Source organism: Panulirus ornatus, chromosome 45 (assembly GCF_036320965.1).
Source record: "Panulirus ornatus isolate Po-2019 chromosome 45, ASM3632096v1, whole genome shotgun sequence".
Classification (NCBI taxonomy): Eukaryota; Metazoa; Arthropoda; class Malacostraca; order Decapoda; family Palinuridae; genus Panulirus; species Panulirus ornatus.
In genome coordinates, this window is record NC_092268.1 from 6,715,893 (window position 1) to 6,733,100 (window position 17,208).

General features: G+C 38.4%; 1 protein-coding gene across 1 annotated transcript in view; it reads left to right on the forward strand.

The window, feature by feature from the left end:
* The window catches only part of LOC139762885 (glycine dehydrogenase (decarboxylating), mitochondrial), a 62,745-nt gene that overhangs the window by 28,165 nt on the left and 17,372 nt on the right, over positions 1-17,208 (forward strand). Inside the window, exons 6-11 of the mRNA XM_071688119.1 lie at positions 3,070-3,328; positions 7,626-7,709; positions 7,830-7,919; positions 11,629-11,814; positions 12,671-12,855; positions 16,246-16,447. Of these exons, the coding sequence (XP_071544220.1) occupies positions 3,070-3,328; positions 7,626-7,709; positions 7,830-7,919; positions 11,629-11,814; positions 12,671-12,855; positions 16,246-16,447 (1,006 nt within the window). The remainder of the gene's footprint in view (positions 1-3,069; positions 3,329-7,625; positions 7,710-7,829; positions 7,920-11,628; positions 11,815-12,670; positions 12,856-16,245; positions 16,448-17,208) is intronic.

The following is a 17,208-nucleotide window of genomic DNA, read 5'->3' on the forward strand; positions in this document are numbered from 1 at the left end:
CCAGGCCCCACAGAACTTTCCATGGTTCAATCCATTGACAGCATGTCAACCCTGGTATACCACATCATTCCAATTCACTCTGTTCCTTGCAAGTCTTTCACCCTCCTACATGTTCAGGCCCTGATCACTCAAAATCTTTTTCACTCCATCTTTCCACCTCCAATTTGGTCTCCCACCACTTCTCATTCCCTCCACCTCTGACACATATATCCTCTTTATCAATCTTTACTCACTCATTCTCTCCATGTGACCAAACCATTTCAAAACACCCTCTTCTGCTCTCTCAACCACACTCTTTTTATTACCACACATCTCTCTTACCCTTTCATTACTTACTCGATCAAACCACCTCACACCACATATTATCCTCAGACATCTCATTTCCAGCATATCCTCCCTCCTCCACACAACTCTATCTATAGCCCACGCCTCTCAACCATATATCATTGTTTGAACCACTATTTCTTCAAACATACACATTTTTGCTTTCTGAGATAATGTTCTCAACTTCCACACGTTCTTCAATGCTCCCAAAACTTTCGCCCCCTCCCCCTTCCTATGATTCACTTCCACTTTCATAGTTCCATCTACTGCCAAATCCACTCCCAGATATCTAAAACACTTCACTTCCTTCACTTTTTCTCCATTCAAACCTACCTCCCAATTGACTTGCCCCTCAACTCTACTGTACCTAATAACCTTGCTCTTATTCACATTTACTCTCGGCTTTCTTCTTTCACACACTTTACCAAACTCAGTCACCAGTTTCTGCAGTTTCTCACCCAAATCAGCCACCAGTGCTATATCATCAGCAAGCAACAACTGACTCACTTCCCAAGCTCTGTCATCCACAACAGACTTCATACTTGCTCCTCTTTCCAAAACTCTTGCATTCACCTCCCTAACAACCCCGTCCATTAACAAATTAAACAACCATGGAGACATCACGCACCCCTGCCGCAAACCACCATTCACTGAGAACCAATCACTTTCCTCTCTTCCTACACATACACAAGCCTTACATCCTCAATAAAAATTTTTCACTGCTTCTAACAACTTACCTCCTACACCATATATTCTTAACACCTTCCACAGAGCATCTCTATGAACTCTTATCATATGCCTTCTCCAGATCCATAAATGCTACATACAAATCCATTTGCTTTTCTAAGTATTTCTCACATACATTCTTCAAAGCAAACACCTGATCCACACATCCTCTACCACTTCTGAAACCACATTGCTCTTCCCCAATCTGATGCTCTATACATGCCTTCACCCTCTCAATCAATACCCTCTTATATAAATTCCCAGGAATACTCAACAAACTTGTACCTCTGTAATTTGAGCATGTACCTCTGTAATTTGAGCACTCACTCTTATCCCCTTTGCCTTTGTACAATGGCACTATGCATGCATTCTGCCAGTCCTCAGGTACCTCACTATGAGCCATACATACATTAAATATCCTTACCAACCAGTCAACAATAGTCACCTCCTTTTTTAATAAATTCCACTGCAATACCATCCAAACCTGCTGCCTTGCTGGCTTTCATCTTACGCAAAATTTTTACTAACTCTTCTCTGTTTACCAAATCATTCTCCCTAACCCTCTCACTTTGTACATCACCTCGACCAAAACACCCTATATCTGCTACTCTATTATCAGACACATTCAACAAACCTTCAAAATACTCACTCCATCTCCTCACATGCCACTACTAGTTATCACCTCCCCATTAGCCCCCTTCACTGATGTTCCCATTTGTTCCCTTTTCTTATGCACTTTATTTACCTCCTTCCAAAACATCTTTTTATTCTCCCTAAAATTTAATGATACTCTCACCCCAACTCTCATTTGCCCTCTTTTTTGCCTCTTGCACCTTTCTCTTGACCTCCTGCCTCTTTCTTTTATACATCTCCCAGTCATCTGCATTTTTTCCCTGCAAAAATTGTCCAAATGCCTCTCTTCTCTTTCACTAATAATCTTACTTCTTTATCCCACCACTCACTACCCTTTCTAACCTGCCCACCTCCCACGCTTCTCATGCCACAAGCATCAATCATCATATCCTTAATAAATCTCCCATTCTTCTCATGCCACAAGCATCAACGATCATATCTTTAATAAATCTGTTCCATATGTTCACCAATCTTGTACCATAAAAGTATTTCTTTACATCCATATTTACAAGTTTCTTACATTATTTGTTGTGTTCTTTGGTGTGTTTTATCCCAACATCTCTCAAAGTACTGTCCACTGTCCACTTCGTCAATCTCATTTAAAACTTAAAGGTCACATCTTCCAAGGCGGGTAGATTTAAAGCCTCTAGCTTTTACCTGTAGCTTAGATCTTCCTTCTCTTACAGTCTTTGTTGCAATCCTTTTGGACCTTTTCCATGAGTTCATTGTGCAGTGGCCAAACTTGAAAAGCATATTTTAATTTTGGCTTTATGTAGGACATGAATAGATTGCTAGATATTTCTTTGTCCATATACTTGAAAGCTATTGTGATATTTGCCAGCGAATGAAAGGCAGGTGAAAGCCAACAACTGTCTGGTTGAATCTATGAGGAAGGCGGAAAGTGCAGGGGAGGTGGATAAACTTGGCGAAGGAGTAAGGGTATTTCAGGTAGTACCAAGAGAATGATTAATTGTAAACTGTAATGTAGATCTTGCCTTGAAAACTCTGATTAGCATGTAAAGTGAATACATATAAATTGTTCACATTTTAATGGTGCACATAAATTGAGGAAATGCATCAGTGATTTGCCTGGCATTATGACATATTCACCCTGTGTAAATTGGTTTGAACTTTGGGAAGAGATTTTACAGCGGAATGGAATTCAGCATCACTTGCTGAATATGTAGGATCAGATTTCTTGACAAGAATTTATTTTATCTTGTATTAGGTTAGACTTTGTGTTTGAGTACCTCATTGGTTCAAATGAATAACTTCAGAAATTTTAAAACATTTCCTCTCTTTGTGTGTATGATTATTGTGCTTTTAATCTCTGTGGTTTTTGAACAAAGGATTGGATATTTTATGAAGCAATTAATTATTCTTTAGAGATGCCAATGGCAAGGAGGCATACCGACTAGCTCTTCAAACAAGAGAACAACACATTCGTCGAGACAAGGCAACCAGTAACATCTGCACTGCACAGGCATTGCTTGCAAACATGTCTGCAATGTTTGGAGTTTACCATGGGCCAATGGGGTTAAAGAACATTGCAAATCGCATCCATAATGCTGCCATCATCTTAAAAAGGGGACTCGAAGATGCAGGACACACTGTTGAAAATGAGGTCTTCTTTGACACCATCAGGGTAATGCTACTGTACATCATTTATTAAGCTTTGGAACTTGTCATATTTCTTATTTATCTATAATAGCTCTGTAATTCATTAGATATATCTGTTTTGCAGATACTAATCTTACGAGGATACACTATATGTTTATGCCAGAACTTATTTTTCTATAGTCTAGGGATTTATTTGTGATCGCATGCATTGGAGTTTGTCTGTGATGGTGGAAGTGCAAATGAGTTATGAGTCAACTTAGCATATAAAGAAAGAAATGAAGAAGTGCTTGTGTTTGTATGAAAGACTACCTTGCAAAGCAGGAGGAGTTAGGCAAAGAGGAAATTTTTTGATTTTTACTTGTTTGGTGTTTCCCTCCTTTGTGATGTAGCATCAGGAATAGATGACTGAGCTTTTGCAAAAAGAATATTCACCTAGCTCACTGCTCTTTTCCTGCTTTTGCAAAACAGTGAGACAGGAAGAAGGGAGGATTTTAGGGAGAATAAAGAAATGCCCAGGAAAAAGATGAATATTCTGATGAAACAGAGGGGGAAGCAAATGGGTCAGTGGTAGTAGGCAAAGAAGTGAAAAAGAGATGAATTGAGTATTCTGAAGCAGTATTGAATGTGTTGGATGATATGATGGCGGATGTGGTGAGATTGGGACAAGGTGGCATGTAGAGTTAGTTCTGAAGAATGTTTTAGTGAAAAGAAATTCAGGTTATAGTGTTAATGATTGAGTAGTCAAGTTATTTGGTGTTAAAATGGCCCAAGGTGAGGTGCTTGGAGATTGGCAGAATGCATATTTAGTATCCTTTCTGATAGAAATGCAGCAAGGACAAAAGTGAATACTCAAATTACAGAGGTATAAATATATTTGTTCATTAGACCTTGCAAGTTGTTCAGGGAGAGTAGTGATTTGGAGGATGGTGGCGGGCCCACGCATAGGAGGAGCAGTATGAGTTGGAGAGAGATTGAGGATGTGTGGACCAGGTATTTGCATTGAAGAATTTGTAAATGCTTTCCTGAGCCTCTCTATTTCCTTGTACTGAAAGGCAGTTTTAATGTTTATTGGTAAATGATCTACCTGCCTTCTAATTCTGTTGTGATGCTCTGTGGATAGGCTTGATACTGTGTCAGTCCCACATCTCACCTACACGATGATTACCGTAATATGTTTCCTGCTAGGTGGTAGTCATAGCTATGCCTCCTTTCACATTGTTCTATCTACGTCATCCATTTACTGGTGGCTGGGTTTAACTTTTCAGTCATCCATGTAATGTAGCAGTCTCTCAGAAGCTTCCCCAACTTTGTAGGCTCCTGCATCATCCGTAAACATATGTAGGGATGACTCCAGTCTTGGTAAATCATCTGTATAGACTATAAAGAACAGAGGTCTCGGACCTGTTTTTCTTGAAAGTGTTCATTAGTGTTACCCTACAGTAAGTGTACAGGGTTGCGATGGTGCAGCCTTAGGGTTATCATCATCTTGGGAAAATGACCCTTCACTGTCAAGATGACCCTTACAGTAGAATTCTTGCTGTACTTGGCCTCCTGATAAAATTTTTCTATCAAAATTTGCCTCCTTATTTGCATGCTCTTATAGTTCATGGGACAAACTAACTTTGGAGAGAAGTGTGAGTTTTGAATTATGAAAAACTTTTTCTAATTTTTAGTGCACTGCTCTGTGGGTGTTTAATTGGTTTTGTTTCCTTTCCTTCCCACCTCACTCTTTAAAAAAAAAAATATCTTTTGACTGACAGTGATCGCCTTCAGGCTGATGTCTGTGTTCTGAGAATAATGTGCCGCATTTTGCCCAAAGACCTGGGGACAGTGATGTCATTGCTCAGTGGGGGTTGTTGTTTGTTAAGAGGTAGGACCTTGGTCGAGTCATGCAAATGAGGAATGAGGTTAAGCAGATTTAAACTCCCAGGGATATGAGACATATGGTCATAGGTGCTATACCCTCGAGAGAGGGTGTTTTTCACACTTCAAAACTTATATCCCTCTCTTTCCATGATTCCTACTCTGCCAGGAGATGTCTCTCTTTTGCCATTATCTCTGATCACTCTTTTAAGGTATTCTCTCCATCTTTTACAGGCAAATATGTTACCAGTGAGGAATGTGGTTAAGTGGATTTAAACTCCCAGGGATATGAAACACGGTCATGGTTGCTATACCCTCAAGAGAAAGTGTTTTTCATACTTCAAAACTTATCCTTTCTCTTTCCTTGATTCCTACTCTGCCAGCAGATGTGTCTCTTTTGCCATTATCTCTGATCACTCTTTTAAGGTATTCTCTCCATCTTTTACATACTTTATCTTTTGATACTAGTGTTCTCCCAGACTTGTTTCATATACTTTCATGCCCAATGGATACATCTTGTATTCATATCCTTTCAGAATCCGTTTCCTTTAATTTCCGATTAATTTTTTTTTTTTTTTTTAGCAAGATCTGTATTACTTGCTTTCCTTTATTGATATATATTATTCTTTTAAATCTTCTGTTTAGGGCTTTATATGACTCTACATTCTACCTCTTTGTCTTCCATTCATGTATTCTGGCAGCGTGCCTCTTCTCATTTTAGCCGTAGACAGCCCTCATACACACTGCCTAACATATTCCTATTCACTAGAAACAAGTCAGTCATGTGCTTATTTCTATCCTATGTTTATAGCTTGTATTTTCTTTGTTTAAACTGTGTATTTGCAGCACTGATGCACACAGTCCATGTATATTTTCATCATTATCATTTATATCTAGGACCCTACACTCTTTTATAGCTTCCTCTGCCACTGTGACCCCATCCATTTATTCGTCACCCCTTTAGTGAAAGGAGTCCTGGTGTTATGTGATAATCATAACCTATCATACTTAGTCTCTTCCGTTGATCTACATCTTTTGCTATTTTGTCTGTCCTTCAGAAGGCATCCTTAACCACCTCTTCTCTGTTATTACATGGCTCATATGGAACTTTTTAACCTTTCACACTTCTACTGAACAACTGTTAAACTTGTACTGATGCCCTTGCAGTTGTACAATTCTTTAAAACATTCCGTTATTAAAGATGTCCACTCCTTCTAGTATAACCACTTGAAATGCTGTACTGGCTTGATTTCACACCCTTCACTCCACTCACTTTAAAGATATAGCACACACTTAATATGTTTAAATTTTCCTTTCCAAAAGTATTTGTGCATTCCATCCACTCTTCGTCATCATTTGTAGCTTTCATTCATCATTTGGAGCTCTCTAGTTCCACTTGCCCACGTGAATCTGTGACACTCTTGTTGAAAGTATCTGCAGGCACGCTGCTTTTGTCAGAGACCATGTGCTCCTTTTAAAAAATTGGGAAAAATCACAGACTTGGAGTTCTCAGCAACAGCCTAACAAGGCAACCAAAAATATAATGCTCAGCTTCCCGAGTTAAACTTCATGCTCTGCATGAACAGTAAATAACCAATCACCATGGCTGTATGATGCCAAAAAGGTAGGCATGTTGAGATTTGTTCTCACTTATGGTGAGATGAAAGAGTTTTTGTCATTTCACCTTATGGTTATTTGGTTGCCTCACACAACATTTCTGGGACCTAACAAGTTAGTATTGGGTCAGACATCATTTGGGAAAGATAAATTAGGCAAGCACCATTTGACGTTCAAGACCATGAGTTGAAATATTGAATGGCTTCTTCATTACTGTGCGCTGGATGTTAGCTTGATGGTTATATCAGCAACAAATTTGGAATGGACATCATCCTATGAGTTGGTTTGTTGACTAGATGTTGCTGAGATGAATTTCAAATGAAGCAGTTTGAACCAGATGGTGGTAGAGCTGTATCGTTTGCTCTTATGCAGAAGGGGCAGGAAGCATGTAAGCATTAATTGCTTGTCATCAATTTGATTATTGAATGATCAATTTCAGAATATCTGCACTGTATGCCAGGATAAACGAGACTTAACTTTAAGTATAGTGCAGCACATAGCCAGTGGCATGTGGCAAGACAGTGCCATGCTATTGTTGACATGGTATTCAATATTACTGCTGGCAGTTAATCATTGGTAGTGAGGATGTGACGAGATAGAATGTTTCAATTTGAATTGAAATTGTTATTGGAATAATTTTGTTTTATCAATTTTTATAAATGAGCTTGCCAATTAGTCATTGTTGGGAAGGCGTTAGTCAAGGTTGGGCATGTTGTCCAAATTCATAAATACTGAAGCGTAAGCTTTATAAATGTGATTTATTTTGAATTTCCTTCATAGAGCAGAGATTGCTCGCAGGATCATGTTAGAAATGTTTATGAAAAAACTCTTTTGTTTTTCAGGTTAATCCAACTTTGGCTACAAGTGAAGTCAGGATGAGAGCACAGCAAAAGGAAATCAATCTGCGCTATTTCAGAGATGAATCGGTATGTGGTTTCTTGCATAGGCTGAAAAAGTGATCGGTAAATGATTGGTTTATATGGGTCATTTTGTTCAGTAATACATGAAAACAAATTGTTCATCAAAAATGTATGTAATCCTTCCAGGTTGGAATTGCCTTAGATGAGACAGTGGAAAAGGAAGATCTCGATGACTTGTTCTGGGTTTTCAACTGTAGGAACACAACTTCAGAGAAGGTAGGTAGTTGCTAGTATTACATGCTGATGTTTTGAGATATATTTTGCTGGAGAACATATTTTAAGTAGGAGCAGTAGTATGCAATCTTTTGCTATGCCCCTCTGACAGATTTAAGTTCAGTAATTTTATTATCCTTCACTTTTTTTTTTTTAATTACTTTGACTCTTGTCTTGCCCAAAGGATGTAAGCTAGTCACCCCATTTTGATGTAAATGAAGAATATTAGAACTAACTACTGCACTGTACCGTGGACATTAGAACTAACTATTGCACCGTACCATGGACAACTGTCAGTAACCAAAGTGGTCGTAGAATCTTTCACTAAGGTTTCCTTGTCCCCTCTTGGAGAAGTTATAGTTAGCATGTAGGTTTGCAGGACATTAAACAAAGAGGAAGTGTCCAATGTTGACTGGATTTAGCTCTCTGAAGATAAATGTTTTACGAGCAGTCTTTTAATGTATTTGTCTTGAGTACTGTCTTTGTTGTGTGTGTGTGTTGCATGGATATGGCAGTTTCAAAAAGAGAAATTGATGACTGTGACTAGTGTATTGCTTAGTCTGGGTGTATCAGTACATTTAAAAGAAAGGAGAGAAAGGAATATGCTCTATGAATTTTTTTAAACATGCTAGTGTTTCTCACCTAAGCAAGGTAATTTTAGGATGGCAAACTGATCCTTTGAGGAAAAATCCTTGTGTGGCTCTTTCATCTGATCTTGCATTTAGAAAGCGATAATACTGGAGGAAAGGATTTCGAGTTCCTTCCTGCATTCTCTTAATCACCTGATATGAAATTCAATAAGTGGCAAAGATGTGTCTAAATATCTAAAAAGCACTTAGATACAGATAATATAGAGAGCTGAAGAGATGGGGCCCCATGAGTGGAGAACTCTCTCTCGCCCTCTCTGCTGTACAAAGAGGTATGGTAATAATAATTAGATGATTTCAGGAAAGATGTGGGTAGTAGCATTCCTTCTCCCTATCTTCAGGGATGAGGTACTTCGAAAAGAAAATCATGAAAATATGAATGTTTCTTTGTTTTTTGGAAACAAACTGAGTATCTGACATCAAAGTGGGTTAATGTTAGTAAAATATAAGTTGATATTAAACTAACTTTGAAGGTAATGGGTTTGACCGTGATCTGTAGACACAAAACTTTAACACTAAAATATGTTTTTAAGTCCACACCAATGGAAGAAAGGTTAGAATTTTTGAAAATACCAGAATAACTCCATTTGCTTAGACCCAAAATGAGGTGAATGAAAGTAATCAAAAATGCAACAGGAATTCTCTAAGAAATTTGATCACCAGAAGAATTAAACAGTACTTTGCTTACTATCTCTCCTGGAGTCTCCCCAGGGGAAGGAAAGTAGGTCTTGTAGAATGAACCAGTCCTATCCTAGGAGAAAGAGAGCATAGGTGACTGAATTTGGAATGCCACCTTTTGGAAAATCCATGCCTTCTGAAGAGAGTAGTACTTGAAAGCAATAATTAGTGATTTTTGAAACTTAGTTATGCCAGTTAGGTTAATTTACTTTATACTAACAAGGAATTAACTATTTTGTAATCAGACACTGTTGGACGATCATACTCGCAATGGGCAACCTTGAGCAGTTATTGACTACCAACCATGACCTGAAGTATGTACATCATTTAAAGTGTAAATAAAGCTTGAAGTATTTTGGAGTGGTAACAGCTGGGTATACAAATTCTGTTTTTAATCCATTTGATGTGTTATTGATTTTTTGGCCGTACTCAGTACGCTTAGAATAGCAGAAAAAAGTATTTTTTTTAATTTATGAAGTGCACAAAAAAATAGAGAAAAAATTGTCTAAAGAACTACGATTAGCCATTCCTTGATTAGAAAATCACTTTATCTTCCAGACTGGCCAATCCTTTGTATGCAAATTACATTCTCTTACATTCTGTAATGTTTATATATAATCAGGTGCAGAAAAACTGTAAAAACCTTTGTTTTTATTCTATATGAAGTAAGAGTTTAATATTTTAACTTTAGGAAAATATTTCGATGAGCAGACTGGCCTTGCTTGATTAAAGGTAGTATGGAAACAGTGGGGAAGTGGCAGAAGGCACTATTTCCATAGGTGCCATGAGTCTTTAGAAAATGCACATGACCACCTGCTGTGATCAGTAGTGGGTGAATGAGGTCTCCATGTAGATTTAGGACTCGTACTTTGTTTACGTTGCCAACTGTGACTAGCCATTAGTGCATGCAGGATTCATCTTATTGGGGAAAGCACGAGCCATAATCAAAGACAAGCACCTTATAATGCATACCTCAGTTGAGAACAAGAGCAGTGAATGGGTTAACAGGAGCTGATTGACAGTAATTTTATGTGTTTGTTGTAAAATTAGTTGTTTTGAGGCTTTTCATTGTTGAACAGATTGACTGTTCTGTTGCTGTAGAAAAGAATTGGTTTTCTATTCTGTTGAACCGGACTGGAAATTACCTTTTAACTTGCAGGAAATAATACACAAAATATATATGGTATACATTTATAAAATGTTAGCTATTTTTGGAGATTTGAAGTTTTTGTTTATCATAGGTTCAAAAGAGATTGTTGATGCTTGAAAAATCATTTATGTTTTGGCCACAAGGATAGTTAGTTGATGTGGTAGGTTAGCTGAGGGAGGATGTAGTGCCATTACATATGTGCAGCCTTTATAGTTTTCTCCTAATTGTTGTGCTGCACAGTTTTCCAGCAGCTTTGAATTACTTTAGGCATTCTTGGTAGTGATAATTTGCCATGTACAGGAAAGTTGCTCTCTTTCTCTCCAGACTAGTTTTTGCCACAAGTATTCTTTTATTTCCATACTTATTTACTTTTGAATTAATGGGCCAGTTTTAGTGCTGTGTTAGCTCACGCAAAGCTGCTATCAGTGCTGTGGGCTTGGATGAATTGATTCTGCATGTGTCATAGTTATTATCCTGCTTTTGTAGTCTGCCCATTATTTAACCTTTGATGACCCTAACATCAGTTGTCATGCACTGTTTGTAGAATACTAATAATGCAGATAATCGAACATCACTTTAGCATGATGTAATTTAGTCTGCTGATATTTGGTTTATGCCGCTGATGAATTCACCTATGTCCCTGTATATCTCTCATGCATTTACCCCCATTTCTGATCTTTCCTCTGGATTTCCTGTATACTTGCTCCATATGATTATCTTACTGTCTTTTGCATTATGAATTGTCCCTTCATATCATAGGGGATTGGTTTAAAGTCTTTCATATATTTCATTTTCTTGACCATGTTGTTGCAGTAACGAAGATGAATTTTTCGCTTTTGATTTCATCATTGTGGAACTTCTCTCATCCACTGCCCATGGAAAAGTTTATATATGCACACTATCAGTTGGGAAGATTTTAACTTTAACATTTGGTTAGTGACATAAAGTATTCACTTTTGTGTACCTTTGTGTGTGTTACTCTATAGTTAATTTTTTGCATTTAGGCGAGAGCAGGGGCATCCCTGCCTTGAACAGATTTCTAGTTTTATATATGGTTATCTTGATTGTCTTCTATCACTGCAAGTATTGACTCTATTTTGAAGATAGATAATCTTTAAGAAAATACACAACTCATCTCCTCATGAAGATCAATGGTATCTGGTACTTTCATTTTAATTTCATTTTTATTTTGTTGTTTCCGTGTTGCAGGTTCCTTTTTTTTTAACCTTAATTGCAGGTCGCAAAAAATCTTGGTGATATGGCCCTGCCTAAGGAGCACATTCTTAACACAGACTTTGCACGAACTTCAGAATTCCTCACACATCAAATATTCAATACTTATCATTCTGAAGCCCAACTGGTGCGCTACATGAAGAATTTGGAGAACAAGGATGTCTCTCTTGTACATTCCATGATTCCTCTGGTGAGTTGAAGTTTCTTTTATAGTTTGTAGTTATCTTGTAAAACTTATTTCTTTGAAAGAGTCATCAGTCAGTGAGGTACATATGTGTGTATTAAAGTGGTCACAAACCATTTTGATTAATTTATTGAACTGCTTTATATTGATTAGGTTTCCTTCATATATGTATGATGTTGATGACTGTGCTACTCATATACTGTTGAACTTAAGTAGAAAGAGTGTTAACCACTTGGTAGCCTTTTATTCAAGCATTTAGCTCCATGCTATCCTGCATCTACAGTATCTTGAAATAACTAGGCAGGGACATTATTTGTAGTTTACAAAAATAGTATGCCTGTTTCTTTGCAATTCAACATTTTGCAACAGAAACTGATTTAGAATGGGAAAATTCTTTTCATTTAAAGATATTTATGTTCAATTAAATTATAAAGATTTTATGCCCCTATCTATATATCTATCTGTATCTCTGACGCCTGCTCCTTTCTGGAACTCCCTCAAGGGGATGGCCACGGCAATAGTCTTCATCACTAGTGAAACCCCAGTGCCACTTCTCAGCCTTTAGTGCCCCCAACTGCTCTATGCCAAAGACATTTGCCCATCGCCATGTCCTAGTTATGGCTCTGGCTGGGTTGGGGTTACCAGAAATGTACCTTTGTACTCTGTCTTAGGGCCATTTGCTTTTCTTGCTCTCGTTTTGCTCTGGTCTCAAGGTTACTAGCTTAATATATTAACTTTTGATTATAAATCTCTAGAGCCCCATATCAGATATGCTGGGACATTTCTCCGAGATGATTGTGTTTGTTCTTTGTTCTCAGATATATTTATATTTCATAACTTATACCTATGTGTTATCCCACAGGGCTCTTGTACAATGAAGTTGAATAGCACCACAGAGATGATGCCTTGCAGTTTCCCTCATTTCACCGAGATCCACCCATTTGTGCCGCCAGAACAAGCTCTTGGTTATCGCCTTTTGTTTGAGGAGCTTGAAAATGACTTGTGTGAAATCACTGGTTATGACAAGATTTCATTCCAGCCTAACAGGTTTGTTGAAGATTCAGAGGTTATTTTTATTTGATTTGATGCACTTATCCTTGAGGCTGGGGATATGGGGGAAGAATATGACTCGTGTATCTCCAGCATGTCACAAAAGGCAACTAAGAGGGGAGAGAGTAGGTATAATTGACACTCAAAAAAAAAGGCAAGGAGGAAGGAGCCAAGTTAGGATTTTTCTCCTGAGGCATGGTCGTCTATTCCTGGCACTACTTCATAAAGCAGGAAATGAGAAACTGATGTGAGAGAAATATATATTGAAATGATTAGCTGAATCTTATAGTATTGGAGAATTTCCATGGAAAACATGTTTAGTTTGTCTTATTATCATTATTATTATTATTGTTATTATTATTATTATACTTGATCGTCGTTTCCCACGTCAGCAAGTTAGTGCCAGGAAGCAGACGAAGAACATCCCATCCACTCATATACACATATATGTACATAAAGGCCCATACACGCACATATACATACATATAATATCAACATGTACACACATACACACACGGACATACACATATATATACACATGTACATATTCATACTTGCTTGCCATCATCCATTCCTGGTGCTACCCCGCCCCACAGGAAAAAGCATCGCTACCTCCCTGCTTCAGTGAGATAGCTACAAGAAAACTGACAAAAAAGGCCATATTCGTTCATACCCAGTCTCTAGCTGTTGTGTTTAACGCATCGAAACCACAGACCTTTCCATGTTTTATCTTAGATGTTTCACATGCCCTGGTTCAGTCCATTGACAGCACATCAACCCCATTATACCACATCATTCCAATTTTTTCTATTCCTTGCATGCCTTTCACCCTCCTGTATGTTCAGGCCTTGATTGCTCAGAATCTTTTTCACTCCATCTTTCCACCTCCACTTTGGTCTGCTGCTTCTCCTTGTCCCCTCCACCTTAGACACATACATTCTCTTGGTCAACCTTTCCTCACTCATTCTTTCCATGTGACCAAACCATTTCAAAACACCCTCTTCTGCTCTCTCAACCACACACTTTTCATTTCCACACCTCTCTCTTACCCTTTCATTACTTACTAGATTAAACCACCTCACACCACATATTGTCCTCAAACATTTCATTTCCAACACATTCACCCTCCTCTGTACAACCCATGTTTTGCAACCATATAATGTTGTTGGAATAACTATTCCTTCAAACATACCCATTTTTGCTCTCCTAGATAATGTTCTCTCCCTCCACACATTCTTCATAACTCACAAAACCTTCACCCCCTCCCCCACCCAGGTGACTCACTTCTGCTTCCATGGTTCCATTTGCTGCCAAGTTCACTCCCAGATATCTAAAACACTTCACTTCCTCCAATTTTTCTCTATTTGAACTTACATCCCAGCTAACTTGTCCCTCAACCCTGCTGAACCTAATAAACTTGCTGTTATTCACATTTACTCTCAACTTTCTCCGTTCACACTTTTCCTGACTCGGTTACCAACTTATGCAGTTTCTCGCTGGAATCAGCCACCAGTGTTGTATCATTGGCGAACAACATCCGATTCACTTCCCAGGCTCTCTGAGCCACCCCCAACAGACTGCATACTCGCTCCTCTCTCCAAAACTCTTGCATCTACCTCCCTAACCACCCCATCCAAAACAAATCAAATGACCATGGGGATATGACACTTCCTTGCTGCAGACCGACCTTCACTAGGAATCGGTCACTTTCCTCTCTTCCTACACGTACACATGCCTTACATTGTTGATAAAAACTATTCACTGCCTCTAGCAGTTTACCTCCCACACCATATATTCTTGATACCTTCCACAAAGCATCTCTATCACCCTTCACATATGCCTTCTCCAGATCCATAAATGCTACATACAAATCTATCTGTTTTTTAAGTATTTCTCACATACATTCTTCAAATTAAATACCTGATCCACACATCCTCTACTACTTCTGAAACCACGCTGCTCCTCCCCAATCTGATGCGATGTACATGCCTTCACCCTTTCAATCAATATCCTCCCATACAGTTTCCCCAAAATACTCAACAAACTTATACCTCTGTAATTTGAACGCTCACCTTAATCCCCTTTGCCTTTGTACAATGGCACTATGCATGCCCTCCCCCAATCCTCAGGCATTTCACCATGAACCATACATACATTGAATATCCTTACCAACCAATCAACAACACAGTCACCCCCTTTCTTAATAGATTCAACTGCAGTACCATCCAAATCCACTGCCTTGCCATATTTCATCTTCAGCAAAGCTTTCACTACCTCTTCTCTCTTAACCAAACCATTCTCCTTGACCCTCTCACTTCGTACACCACCCCAACCAAAACACCTTGCATTTGCCACTGTCATAATACACATTCAAAAAACCTTCAAAATACTTAATCCATTTCCTTCTCACTTCATCACTACCTGTTATTACCTCCCCATTTACCTCTTTTATCAATGTTCCCATTTGTTCTCTTGTCTTACGCATGTTATTTGCCTCCTTCCAAAACATCTCTTTATTTTCCTTAAAGTTTGATGTTACTGTCTCACCCCACCTCTCATTTTCCCTCTTTTTCAACCCTTGATCTCCTGCCACTTTCTTTTATACACCTCCCAGCCATTTGCACTCCTTTCTTGTAAGTATCATCCAAATGCTTCTGTTTTCTCTCTCACTAACAACTTTACTTCTTCATCCCAGCATTTGCTACCCTTTCTAATCTGCCTACCTCCTACCTTTCTCATACCACATACATCTTTTGTACATGCAATCGCTGCCTCCTTAAATACATCCCATTCCAGTTATACTCATCACTAATACCTGGTCTTGTGCACCAAAGCTGCTGACACACTCGCTTAGCTGTTCCCAAAACACTTGCCTCATGATTATTTCTAAATATATTATTTATATTATTTATCCCTGGGGATAGAGGAAAAAGAATACTTCCCACATATTCCCTGCATGTTGTAGATGGCAACTGAAAGGGAAGGGAGTGGGGGCTGGAAATCCTCCTCTCTCAATTTTAATTTTTCAAAAGAAGGAACAGAGAAGGGGGCCAAGTGAGGATATTCCCTCGAAGGCTCAGTCCTCTGTTCTTAGCGCTACCTCGCTAATGTGGGAAATGGCGAATAGTATGGAAAAAAAATATTATTTATAATTACCTGAGGACCAGATCTTTTGAGTCTTGATGTTTCACAAAGATAATGGTAGAGACCATGGATGACTGCATATTTGATACAGATTTAAGTTATTCATTCTTTATTTGAAGCAAGTAACTAATCTGTTTTCTGAAGGTTCTATCTTTGTCTTTAATTCCTACTTTGTCTACATTATTAAAGATTTGGAGCTTTATCAGAATCATCAATGATTCTTACCTATTTTTTTCCATGTAGTGGAGCTCAAGGAGAGTATGCTGGTCTACGAGCTATCATGTCATACCTTGATGCACGTGGAGAGGGACACCGTAATGTTTGTCTCATTCCCACTTCTGCCCATGGTACAAACCCTGCTTCAGCCCAGATGGCTGGAATGAAGGTTGAGGCAGTCAATGTAGACAAGGAAGGATCCATTGACTTTCGGCATCTCTGTGCCAAGGTATGCACATTATATGCTTGATAGCTTTGTAACATTATGGGGGAATCCTTATATGAAGCTTCTGCTTGTTTTCATACATCAATCCATCATCTGTTTCTTGAGTGCATCTTTTGTTAAAATTCCATTTTATTGTACTCTTAAAAGATCCATACTACCTTTCACCATGTAAAGTGCCTGAGATTTCACAAAATCTTGTAACCTTATTCCCTTGAGTGACTTTACTCCATAGCCGTCAAAAACCATTCTCTTTCTGCAGTAAGTGACTGCTCTCTCTCTTCATGAATATATATGACCAGACATTACATGAGTTGACATGAGAAAGACAGATAACAGGAGGCCTGATTGGCCCACGACTGGGTTGTTTGAAAAAAAAGATTCGACTTGACCAAAGAATGTAAATCTGCTCAGTACTTTTTTAAGCTATCTCCGACTCCCCGCTCCTGCACATTAGCCTTCTAGTGTCCCCATTACTGCTGTCGTTTATACATTTATTTCTGGTGTTTTCCTCAAAGTATACCTGAATTTATGAAATATTTGTCTAAATGACTTCTGAAGGTATTCTTAATTTTAGCATTCACCACATCTGATGGTAACTTATTTCAGTGCTCTACACACCTATAGGTAGAGAAGCTTTTCCCATGTCCATACTACATATTTTAGCTTTGGGTTTTATTCCATTTGTCTTGGATCCAATCTTTTAGCCTTTCTTCATATGCCAGATTTCTAAGGGAATGGATCAATTTTGTCGCTCTTCTTTGTAC